The sequence below is a fragment of the Pituophis catenifer genome, unplaced genomic scaffold, assembly GCF_029215685.1.
Source record: "Pituophis catenifer annectens isolate HBS135680 unplaced genomic scaffold, rPitCat1.0.hap2 SCAF_3, whole genome shotgun sequence".
Classification (NCBI taxonomy): domain Eukaryota; kingdom Metazoa; phylum Chordata; class Lepidosauria; order Squamata; family Colubridae; genus Pituophis; species Pituophis catenifer.
Window position 1 is genome coordinate 132,703,059 of NW_027256883.1, and position 12,600 is coordinate 132,715,658.

The following is a 12,600-nucleotide window of genomic DNA, read 5'->3' on the forward strand; positions in this document are numbered from 1 at the left end:
CTATATTGCATATGGGAAGTCTGCAGCCCCTGACAAGATAACAGATGAGGAGATGGGAATATACTTTTATTGATCCCTCCATTCTGAATCTTCTCCTTTCCCTTACTTGGACTGGTTGTTTTTTATGAATTCTACACAACTGTCCAATTGACTTCACCTCTGAAAACTGAGACCTAGAAATAATGTTGACAGTGAATGACATGTCCCCAAATTTTATTTGAAGGGCATTTGTGCAAAATAGACAGAATTGCAAAGATGAAAATGCAATGTAGTGCATTGTCTTTGAATTGGACATAAAATTGACCTTATGGGGAGTATAACTATGATTTCTAACAAAACAGTTCTGATTAGAATTGTCATGGAAGAAATACAATAGCTCTATTCTTGAAGTCCATAATATGGGTTTGTTTGCAGGCAACCCCTTTTAGGATCTTTTGTCTGCTATCAACTTTCTTTTCTTTCTTTATACCTGTAAAGTGTTAACATTGATAGACTATTGAATTTGGATCAAAAATATCATAGTTCGGAAGCCTGGCTCAGACATGAAAGTTTGGAAGTAATCCCGAGTTAATACAGGAGCCTGACTCAAACTTTCAGTATCGCTCATAATTTCTGGAATGAATTAGTGACATGATTTGCACACGATACAATGCCATAATAGTTTTACATATACTGTATCACTAAACCGTTTACAGATCACAGTTATGTTATAATTATAATTGGACTGAAATCAAATGAACCCTCTTGTTTAAGATGAAGCCTCATTTGGCATGAAGTAAGAGTGATTGGGGGCTGCGGTGGCTCAGTGGTTAAGACGTCGAGTTTGTCGATTGAAAGGTCGGCAATTCAGCGGTTCGAATCCCTAGTGCCGCGTAACAGGGTGACCTCCCGTTACTTGTCCCAGCTTCTGCCAACCTAGCAGTTCGAAAGCATGTAGAAAAATAGGGACCACCTTGGTGGGAAGGTAATTCCGTGCGCCTTCGGCGTTTAGTCATGCCGGCCACATGACCACGGAATCATCAGCAGACATTGCTGGCTCTTCGGCTTAGAAACAGAGATGAGCACCGCCCCCTAGAGTCAGGAACGACTAGCACATATGTGTGAGGGGAACGTTTACCGTTACCTTTTAAGGGTGACTGACAAATTCTTTGCAGATTACACTTTTAAAGAATTATTTTTTATTTATTAGTTATTTATTAAATTTATATGCCACCCATCTCACTGATAAGGTGTGTAAGCCACTGTGCGGCTTACAAACAATAAACAGCTAAATATAAAAATAATTAAAATTAAGGGTTACATAAAAACTAAGACCAAGAGGACAGACAGCACAAAAGTGAGGTTTTCTTCTTATCCCATCAACCATCTCGAACAAGGAGCACCTCTAACGGGGACCCAAGGCATCTGGCCAAACCAGGTTTTAGACCCATCCAGAAGGCCAGGATTGCGAACAAATCCCATCTCTGATAGTAGAATGTTCCTCAGGTTGGGGCCACAGTAGAAAAGGCTCTCCTTGACCCCCTCCAGCTGAAATTCCTTAACATAGGTAGTCCACAGCAAGCCTCTTCTGTTGAAGGGAGTCCCATTGGAGTAAGATAGCACCACAGATACACTGGGCCATGCCATAAAGGACTTTAAAGATAATTGGACCTAGAAGCAAACTTGTAACCAATGTTAACTCACACAATAGCAGTGTTATATGCATCATCCTAGGGTCCTCCAGAACGGTCCATGCCACTGCATTCTATGCTAGCTGTAGCTTCCAAATACTTTTCAAGGGTAGCCCCATATGGAGCACATTGCAGTAATCCAACCAAGAGATGACCAAAGCATGAGTGTCCTTCCTGCAAGGACCATGTAATCTGAAATTCAACAAAAAGGATACATCACAAGGAGAGACCGATCTAGGTAGGCCAGTGTTTCCCAAACTTTTGACATATGTGTACCCCTTCTATAATTTTCGTAACGCTGAGTACCCCTCATAAAAAACATACGCTTTAACTCTAACCGTTAGATAACACTGCATTTCTCCGGCGTTTAAACAGCTCCGCGGCTCAACGTCAACTGTTAATGTTCCCGCAGTTTAAAAATGGCCGAACCCGAGCTGCGCGAAGGATGTGCAGAAGTTCCCGCCATAATGAGTTGTGATACGATGTACGATGGCCCCAATACGCGCCTATTTCTTTCCTTGTTCTGTGGGCGCAGCTAAGCACGGTGCAGTGGATATTCCCACATGATCCCCACCAAACTCCGGTGCAACACGTACCCCCACTAAACTCTTCCCGTACCCTTGGGGGTACGCGTACCACACTTTGGGAAACACTGAGGTAGGCTAAACAGAAAATGTACATTTATTTCATTCTGGAGCCATTCCTCCCAAGCCAGTGAGGAAACCACACGTGCTCAAAGGACTTGGTCGTGCAGTTCTTTCAAGCTCCTCCAGTCCTGATCATGCCCAGAAAATTTCAGACCTTGAAGACCTCATCCAGGCCAGGTCTTCAAAGATGCTTTGAGGGGTAGATCCAAAGGAGATTAAGAACAATAAATTGCATTGTACAAGTCCAGGTACAGTAGGCAGTTGGGAAGTATGAGATTCTAAAAGAGGCTTCTACCTCCATACTGGGGAAAAGCTAACCTGCTCGATTTTTGACAGTCCTGTTGCTGTTAAAAGCCAGGAGCCCTGCCAGGAAACAAACAAACACACTCTACAGGGACTCGCTGTTGCCCTTTATGAACTAAGAGTGCCTCTACAAGAGAAATAACACTCCACTGCAGCTGCAAACAATAGGAGGTAGTCAATAGCAGTAGGTAAGCAGTCTCAGGAAATCTCGTCAAGCATTACTGATCTGCTTAGTGACAGATCATTGATAAACTTCTAAGGAACCCCATAGTTTCCTAGAAGAAAATAGGTTGGAGAAAAGGAGACTCGACTTCATTTTTGGAACGGAGCAAGATCCTTGTTATGATGCTATTAATGTTCCATTCCTGATGTTGATATTTTTGCCAAGTTTCTTAACTTTAGTCTAATGTGTTTTGTTTTTAGTTGCCTGAAGAGATTGGAAAACTTGAAGATAAATTAGAATGCGCCAATAATGCTCTGCAAGCGGATTGGGATAGATGGAAGCACAGCCTGCGTCTCGATATGAAATCAGCATTTGGCAACATGGCAGAAAATAATCTCCGCTATTATGAAGAGGTAAAACAGCTTTTTAAAAACAATATGCAATTGTGTGATGTCTCTATATAGTTTGCTTCTAAAAAGAAGTGTTTAAAAATAGAGCTGTTTTCTTTGTTTTCTTAGATGCACTTCATAGTCAGTTGTGTACACACATGCAAGCACACACACACATATTGCTTTTAAGTTCTCTATCAACAGAGGGCAGTCTTGATTTAAAAAGCACAAAGCATCTTTATTTATATATTTAATTTTTTGCTTAGTTCAAGGAAGCTTCAGGATAGGAGAGTTTTGCTTTCTCGGGCTGTAGAAGAAAGACTGCCAGATCTAAACTGCAGATTAATCCCCTATCGCTTTAGATGGTGAGTCAGGGGGGCAATTTTGAATCAATAGAGACAAATTTTAATCAGCATTAAAATTAGACAGTAGCCTGCAGATTCAAGGTAGAGTTGTCATCTGCCTTGCCTTCATATTATGAAGTTAATCAAGTCTTTTTTTTTTTTTTTAATTTGATTTATATGCCGCCCTTCTCCGGAGACTCAGGGCGGCTTACAATGTGCTAAGCAATAGCCTTCATCCTTTTGTATATTTATGCAAAGTCAGCTTATTGCCCCCACAACTGGGTCCTCAATTTACCTACCTTAGAAAGGATGGAAGGCTGAGTCAACCTTGAGCCTGGCGAGATTCGAACCTGCAGTAATTGCAGGCAGCTGGTCTTAATAACAGGATGCTTTAGACCACTGTACTATCAAGGCTCCTAGTCTTCTTGGTCCTTTAATCTCCTCACAAAGTAACATTTCCAAAATGCTGAAGGATAAGCAGTTTTCAAGTCAGAAAGGGGATATAAATGAGAGATACGCTGCTTTGATTTCTTTCAAAGCCATGTTTGCACAGACCTTGTAATCCAGCAATCTGGGTTATTGGGAACAAGCTATGTGTCAGTGGGACAAACAGATGCTTTATTCACACTTTCCTGCAAAACCAACCCTTAAACCAGCCAGAAATCAAAAGCGGCTTATTATTCTGTACTTGTATAGCCAATATAATGAACAAAGTAGAAAGGGATTATAGATCAGTTTCTAACAGTAACTATCTTAAATGGTCGACTGTAATTTTCAGTAAAATTTCATTATATTCCTAATTATGGATCCAATCCACTAAACTACAGTTTACCTCTTCGAGTATTTATTAATCCAGTATGAAATTCTAAAAAAGGGGATTAGCTACTCTTTTTACAAACGAAACTAAACAAATGACAAACTGTAGCAATATTTATTGGCACCCTAGCTGGGTGCCAATAAATGGCACCCAGCTAGGGTGCCATTCTTACTATGCTGCAGGTTTTCTGCCCTACACTATTTATGCTCAGCAGGGTCGCTGAGAGGCATTTGCCACTCCTTCCCCTAAAGTATGGTTTACAATTGGATTCTTTGAACAAATGAACCCTCCGTACAATGTCTGAACGATCTTTCCTATTGCAAAGGCACCGGGGGTAATATTCACTTACTTTCTCTACCGGTTTGCAAATGAGTGCATACCAGAAGTGGGTTTCAGCAGATTCTGACCAGTTCTGGAGAACCAGTAGCGGAAATTTTGAGTAGTTTGGAGAACCGGTAGTAAAAATTCTGACTGGCCCCACCCCCATCTATTCCCTGCCTCCCAAGTCCCAGTTGATCGGGAGGAAATGGGGATTTTGCAGTAACCTTCTCCTGGAGTGGGTGGAAATAGAGATTTTATAGTATCCTTCCTCTGGAGTGAGGTGAGAATGGAGATTTTACAGTATCCTTCCCCTGCCATGCCCACCAAGCCACACCCACCAAGCCATGCCACACCCACCAACCCACACCTACAGAACCGGTAGTAAAAATATTTGAAACCCACTACTGGTGCATGCATGCGCGCTTTGCTCACAAGTGCCCCGTCCACACATACGCTCAGCCTTCCGTGCATGTGCCTGGCCTCAAAAACATGTCTAAATAGGATGGCATAGGACCAGGGCAATTTCCGCTACCGGTTCGAGCAAACCGGCTGAATACCACCTCTGAAAGGCACCTAATTTCATATTATAACACATATCCTATGGATGTGTTTCTCGTTAAAGAATATTGTTCTTTTAACAATGCTGTAGCATTTCCTCGCAGTTGAAGTTGTTACCATCTGACACATGCTGAAAGTACACATCTTTTCACAAGGAATGTCAGTTGAAAGGCAGAGATCTGGATAATCAAGAGTGTTTAATTATACTGAGAAATGCAAAAGAATTGAAAATCTGGTCTTCCAGATCAAAATCAAAGCATTACTCACATCGGAAGGCTTGCTGATCCTTCTTATTTCTTCAGTCTCTTCCTATCCTGGTGTGTCTTCTCAACTGTAGATTAGAGAAATGCCCCAAAGGTAATAATACAAATGTTGTGTGCTTAAAAACTCTTCACGGATAGATGGGTTTTTTTTTCCTTTGCAAGAGAAAAGATTTGCAAAACTAAGCCCAGCCACTTAAGTATCTCCCTGTACTGTTGTAACTTTCCTAAAATGCTCAGCCGTTCTCCAGTTTTATAATGCTGCAATAATGTTGTAAATGGCCTTTGCCCACCTCTAACATGCATTATAATAATGTAACTTACTCAAGAAAAGCAGTTAGTTTTGAGCATTGCAACCACTCGGCCTCCATTCAGTTCAGAAGCCTAGTGAATCCATAGCAACCATACATCTTATCACTGCACTAGAAGCAAAAATTGACTCCTGTTTCTTCTTCTTCTGGTGTTATAAGGAACTCCAAGATGTCTGAAAAATACTGCGAACTCCTTATATAGCAGTAGGAGCATTTTTTTAAAGTAAATTTTTATTTAAGAAAATTAAAATAAAACACAAACAAAGAAAGAGAAAAAAGGGAAAGAAATTTTACTAAAACAAGACAAAGATAGACAAAACAATAAAAGAGAAAGAATGTGCATTGATAAAGACAAAAACAAACACATATATTGTCCCCCTCTAGTTGAATACTGATAAATATATTGGAACAATATATTAGTTTTCCCCCTTGCAAAGCAGGCCCAGAATTTATAAACCTTTACCTCTACAGGTAGTCCTTACTTACGACCACAATTGAGCCTAGAATTTCTGTTGCTAAGTAGCTTGGATCCATTTTATGACCTTTTTTGCAACAGTTGTTAAGTGAATCACTGCAGTTGTTAAATTACTAACATGGTTGTTAATCTGGCTTCCCCATTGACTTTGCTTGTCAGAAGGTCACAAAAGATGATCACATGACTCTGGAACAGTGGGAGACTGCAACCGTCTTAAATATGAATCAGTCACCAAGCATCCGGATTTTGATCATGTGACCATGGGGATGCTGTGACGGTTGTAAGTGTGAAAAACTGTCATAATTCATTTTTTTTTAGTGAAGATCAAATATCTCTGTTGGATCCTTAATAGTAAAACATTTCCTTAAGATTTTGATTGAGAACTTTCCTAAACAATTGTGTCTTATTCCCCAAAATCATAAACCTCAGTTGTCGATCCATTTTCTCCAAAATGTCCAGTCCAAATTGTTTTCCAGGTAGATATAGTAAATTTATTCCCCAAACAAACAAAATGTTAAAAAGTTATAGTTTATGTAGTTACTTACGAAGCACATCTAATACATATTAACGTAACCAAAATATCGTTACAACCCCCAAGGCATGTCACAACTTTTGAGCACTCCTAATGTTTGGAAATTGAAAGCTGAAAAATTTGACATGTCCTATAACCCCCAATCACCATCAGTCTGCTCAGAAAAGTCCAGTTCATCACTCACTAATTCTGTTAACTCCAAATTTGTAGAACCCATATCCCCTTCAGCCTTCTTCGCAGCAAACCTGCGGTTTCCAAACCAAGTTCTTTCTCCTTTAAATCTGCCAATAGCAATTTAGATTCCAGTGTATCCAGCTGAGAGTTTGGTTTGGTCACAGTTGCTTGTGTCTGGATATTCTTTTTTAGGTTCAGCTACAACACAGGTGTCAAACTCGCGGCGTCACATTGCCGTCACGCAACATATCGCAATTCTTTTTCCCTTCACGGAGCTGGGCACGTGACGCATATGGCCTGCGGACACGGGTGAAATCTACTTACCTTCCTTACCGGTTCAGAAGTCATATGCGCGTGCAGACCCTCTGTGCATGCGCAAAACCTTCCTGGCATGCGCAGAGGATAAACAACACATTACTTCCAGGTTAAAACAAGGAAGTAATGACACTCGGGCGGGTGGGCGGAGCCTTGCGCCGCCATCGCTACTGGTTCTCCAAACCACCTACCACAATCGCTACCAGATCACCCAATCTGGTCCAAACCGGGAGGATTTCACCCCTGCCCGCGGGCCACCAGTTTGACACCCCTGATCTAAAACCATTGTAATTTTATCAAACTTTTTGCCAAATGGGGTATTTTGAGATATTTGAGGTGAAATCTGGAGTTAGTTAAAATAGAACTACTGCAATCAGTGGGAATGCTCAATGTGTCTTTTGTAAGTATTGTTAAATCTTGATTTCAGCTGGAATAGGTTTCCTATTTTGTTTCATTCCATATTATCGGAAGACTTGTTTAAGTAGATAACTAGTCTGAGAAACATCAAATGATAGAGGTGCTTAGAGCTTAATTAGAAATTCAGCCTGAAAACACTTTACAAGAAGAGGCTTGCAAATAAGTTTATAAACATTGCTAGCACACATAAAATGAAATTGTACCTGTAACTAAGAGCATTATAATCAAATGCATCAGCAGTTACCACACAGCCCTGGGAAAACATGCAGCTGTTTTATCTTTTGCAAACAGATGCTGTGTTTGCAGCCCCAGATTCTCCAAAGCATTTGGACTGGAATCTCAATGTTGTACAGCCCTAATAATTCCTTGAAGTTATATTTGCAACCTGTCAACTTGCTCCACGAACTTGAGTGACTGACACATAATAGGCTAACTTGCGTAGTAAGCAATGCTTGGTTATGGTTAGCCCAACAGGCAGCAACTAGCGAATTTAGGACAAGGAATAAAAATGCTATTACGAATAAAACAGTGAGCATGTTTTCAGTCTTTGCTTATCTATTTTATTGTGTGTTTATGCATCTAGAACTAATTTCAGAGCCATTTAATCTGATAGGAACTAGCACTACAAGTATCAGAAGAGGCATAATTCGGTATTTTGCAGGGTGCAGGTTTTATCCCTGTAAAGTGTTTTTATCTCTAGTTCAGGGACTTCAGATAGCAACAGCAGAGGAAAATTGCTCTGAAATTTCAAACCCTTCCCAGTGAGGAAATGGCAGACAGATGTGGAGCTAGTGACTGCCGCAGAATGAAAGAGTCGGCGAGTATACGAAGTCTTTATAATGTCTCTCCAGACAAGGAGAGGACTTGAGATTGCCCACAAGTGCACCATACAGTTGCTCTTCTCGAAGAGACTGCAAGATAAGCAGTCCACAGCAGGTTGGTAGCTCTGGGAGATGAGGGAATAGACATCTTTGCTGAAAATTTAGGGCAGTGTCAAAAGGACACTGTGTTTGCATACTTTTTCTAATCATTTTCAGACTGCTTTAGAGGTGAACCTTTGGCTCCACATGTTTTACAGCACTTGGTCAGTTTCCTTCATTCCTTAGCAAAATATCTGATGAATTACCTTTAATACTTAGCAAAAGAATTTTTAAATAAAAGTTTCAGGACCTAAATTCTTTTTTTAAAAAAAATAAATTAATGAAAGGGAAAAAAATAGGTATGTTGCTATCTCTGATAACTCTCAATGGAACTCTGCTGATTAGGACTAAATGACAAGGATATGGAAAGAAGAGATAACTTAATTGTATTTTAAGAGAAAGAGATAGATTACTAAAATTGTTTATATATGATGAAAACGGAAGTCAATCCTTTAATAGTCCTTAGTATATTCTCATTTCTTTTCTACTTTTTGTACTACTTTTCTCTCCTGCACTTTTTTCTTTTTATTGTTTTACTTTATATTAGTTTTTATCATTTTAATTGTAATTTTTAATAAAAATTACAATGAGCTTAAAAATGAGCTTCAACCTCTATGGATTACATTGAGATAGGTGGCTAGAGACAAGATAGAATGTTACCTGCCGCACTATGAGTTAGCAGGGAAAAGTGCTTTCCAAGTCTTTTACATTCTCTGTGGAACACTGATTTTTAATTAAATGATATACAGAAGATTCTATTATCATAAGAATATAGGAAGAGCTACGCTGCATCCGTTCAAAGGACTATCCAGTTCAACAGAGCATTTAGTCAGTTAGCTGTCTGGGTAATAATCCCTTACTGATACAATCTAGTGACTGGGCTTCAGCCCAGCTCTTTGTGTGAAAAAAATAGGCTTTGTTACCCTGGAAAAAGGCAGAGATAAGTAAATCACTGTATATAAAAGGTTGCTTTCTGAAAATATTGATGTTTTGTAATAACATCAGCGTTCCTGTGGCAGCCCTTTTGTGAATGGGCAAACCCCCATAAATCTACAGCTATTTTATTTTATTATTTATATGCCACCCATTTCCTCTGGGATTCTAGGTGACTTACGGATACGTAAAAAGATAAATAGAAAAGCAGCTAAAATTTTTAAACTATGCAAAAAGTCAGGAACCAAGAGACAGATGATACAGGTATGAGGTCTTCTTACCCCGTCAATCACATCCAGTGGTGAGCACCAGTCTCAGGACCCTAAGCCAGCTGGCAAAACCAAATGTTAATACCCTTCCAAAAGGCCAAAAGGATGGGAACAGTTTTCAACTCCGGTAGAGTGTTTCACAGGGACGAGGCCACAATGGAAAAGGCTCTTCTGCTTGGCCCATTGACCAGAATTCCTTAGTAGGAAGGGTCTATAGCAAGCCTCTTCTTCTGGTGCAGGTAGGGCAGGCTAGTCCCAGGGACATTTACGGCATGTGCCTGCCACCCCAAAACTACCTACCTAGCAGTTCAAAAGCATGCAAATGCAAGTAGATGAACAGGTACTGTATATAAGCATGCGGGAAGGTAACAGCGTTCCATGTTTCGCCACACACTTTTTGCTGTGGCGTGATGTCATGCCAGCCACATGACCACAGAAACATCTTCAAGGACCCTTACCCTAGTCTTCTTTGACTTAAGGAATAGAGATGAGGACTGCCCCCTAAAGTCAGTCATGACTAGCAAGGTAAAACCTGTGGGGACACTTTTATCCCAAACCCCCTAGTTCTTTTAAAGCTTCATGGGCTGGAGAGATCCAGAAAATTGGATTCATTTCCTAAACTGTAATTAAAATAGCCACGTTTGTGTATGTTGTGTGAACACAACCATAGCAATAACTTTGATCCTCTTAGCCTGCTGAAAAGATTAGATAAGTAAGATTGGTTCCTAACATAGGCATTAATATGAAGGAATGAGCTATCACATATGCATTTTATACGTCATTCCAAGATCTTTATTTACTGTAGTGTTATCATGCATTGAACTGCCAAGTAATGAGAGCGCGTACAGTGCAAATACAATGCTGTGTTGGCATTGCGAACCATTTCTCACGCATACTGCACCAAGTATCTCTGTCCAAAACACACACACACAAAAAAAAAAACAATAGTGAGAATTTTGAATGGGAAGAAAAAGAGGAATACACAAATACAACTGCTTGACAGTCAAAAGAGTACTGTTCGTAAAACGGGGCGGCTGATACAATTTGAGTTTGTAACACATATCTCTGAGAAGAAAAGATGAGGGTTTATGAGGCATTCTACATCTATATTTAATTCATTGTTTTAGTGGACAGTTCATTAGTAATCATATTATCGTGCTTGAAGGGATGTTCTTCCAGAGAAAGCAAAAACCAGTTTAAGGCTACATAAAATGGTTTTTTGGTGTTCATGTCGGAAGCACCAAGGCACTTCCAGGTTGAAAGAATTAACCAGTGACATTGCTGTTGTCCGAGAACGCCTGGTTTCATGTCCCCATTAATGTGCCCACTGAAGTGGTACCTATCTATCTACCTACTTCTGATTACTCGCTTTCGAACTACTAGACCGGCAGGAGTTGGAGCAAATTACAGAAGCTCACCCTGCCACACAGCTGCATTTGGGTCTCAAATGTGGACTTGCTGATCATCAGTGTCCCAGCCATGAGCAGCCGTGGTCCTAATAATAGTAAGTCTTAAAAATACAACTCTCTGTGTATATGGATAGGCATCATTTCATTGGAAGATAATATCACTGCATTAGAAGGTGTCCCAGTACCACCATAGCACCAGGTAAAGGGCAGGCAGGGGGATTTATATGAAGGACATCCAGTTGTTGTTTTGGGTTTCTACAGTATTTCCAGGAGACAATGCATCCAACTTTATTAAGTCTATTGTAATCCCTTGACTCACATCTAAGATTAGTCCCAATTCCTCAGAAGGACCATCTCAAAAGAAACAGTAAAAAGGAGATGATTAGATGCGTGAAACACGCGGCCACAGGCCGCATCCGGCCAGCGATAGGCCAAGAGTTGTCCTGCGGGGCTGTCCCAGAGATGGTGAGGGACCAGCCTGTGCCACCACAGCCCCAGCCTACCCATTCAGCTGCGACAACCAGGCCACGCCCCCCCTGACCCCCCCCCAAGGGCAAACAGAATTCTAATATGGCCCGCAATGGGATCGAGTTTGACACCCCTGGCCTAGATTAGTGTTGGTGAACCTTTTAGATACTAAGTGCCCAAACCGTGCGCGCACATGCCCAAACTGAAAGGTGCATGCACGAATGTGTGCATGCCTGAACATGTGCGCAGACATGCGTGCATGCACAGTAGAGACCCGAAGTCCAGCTGGCCTGCGGGAGGCGGGGCATCCCAACACTGGCAGCATGGCAAGAGGTAAGATCTTTTTCTTTCGTGAGCTTCTGTTTCGTCATTTGCATGGAAACAGAAGCTCACAAAAGAAACGCCACGGAGATCTGACTTGGGGCGACGGCGTGCATGCCAGCAGAGAGGGCTCTGTGTGCCCCCTCTGGCACGCATGCCATAAGTTTGCCATCACGGGCCCAGATCATGTGTCTTAGGGTATGCAAGCAATGCTGAAGTTTGCGATATCAGAATCAATGTAGAAGGTTTTCTCATCCAATGTATTAAATGCCATTACTGAAGAAAAGGCAGCCTAAATTTTGTGCTGTAGTCTTGGGCATAAGCAAAGCCAATTTTCTACCCGAGCACATTCAATTGCTTGTAAATTCTAGTTCTGCTTATAAAGATGTTATATGTTAATTTACTATTATTGTTAGAATAGTTGCCTGATTGTATACACCCTGACCTTTAGTGCAGTGTTCCGCAACCTTGGCAAATTTAAGCTATGTGGACCAACTCCCAGAATTTCCCAGTGAGTTGGCTGGCTGAAGAATTCTGGGAGTTGAAGTCCACACAGCTTAAACCTGCCAAGGTTGAGGAACACT

At 41.0% G+C, this 12,600-nt stretch overlaps 1 protein-coding gene across 2 annotated transcripts in view; it reads left to right on the forward strand.

Moving 5' to 3' along the window:
- SNX7 (sorting nexin 7) overlaps positions 1 to 12,600 on the forward strand; it is a 54,194-nt gene that overhangs the window by 37,543 nt on the left and 4,051 nt on the right. For both annotated transcript variants that reach the window (XM_070939373.1, XM_070939374.1), the window contains one exon: positions 3,044 to 3,196. In XM_070939373.1, coding sequence (XP_070795474.1) covers positions 3,044 to 3,196 — 153 coding nt within the window. The remainder of the gene's footprint in view (positions 1 to 3,043; positions 3,197 to 12,600) is intronic.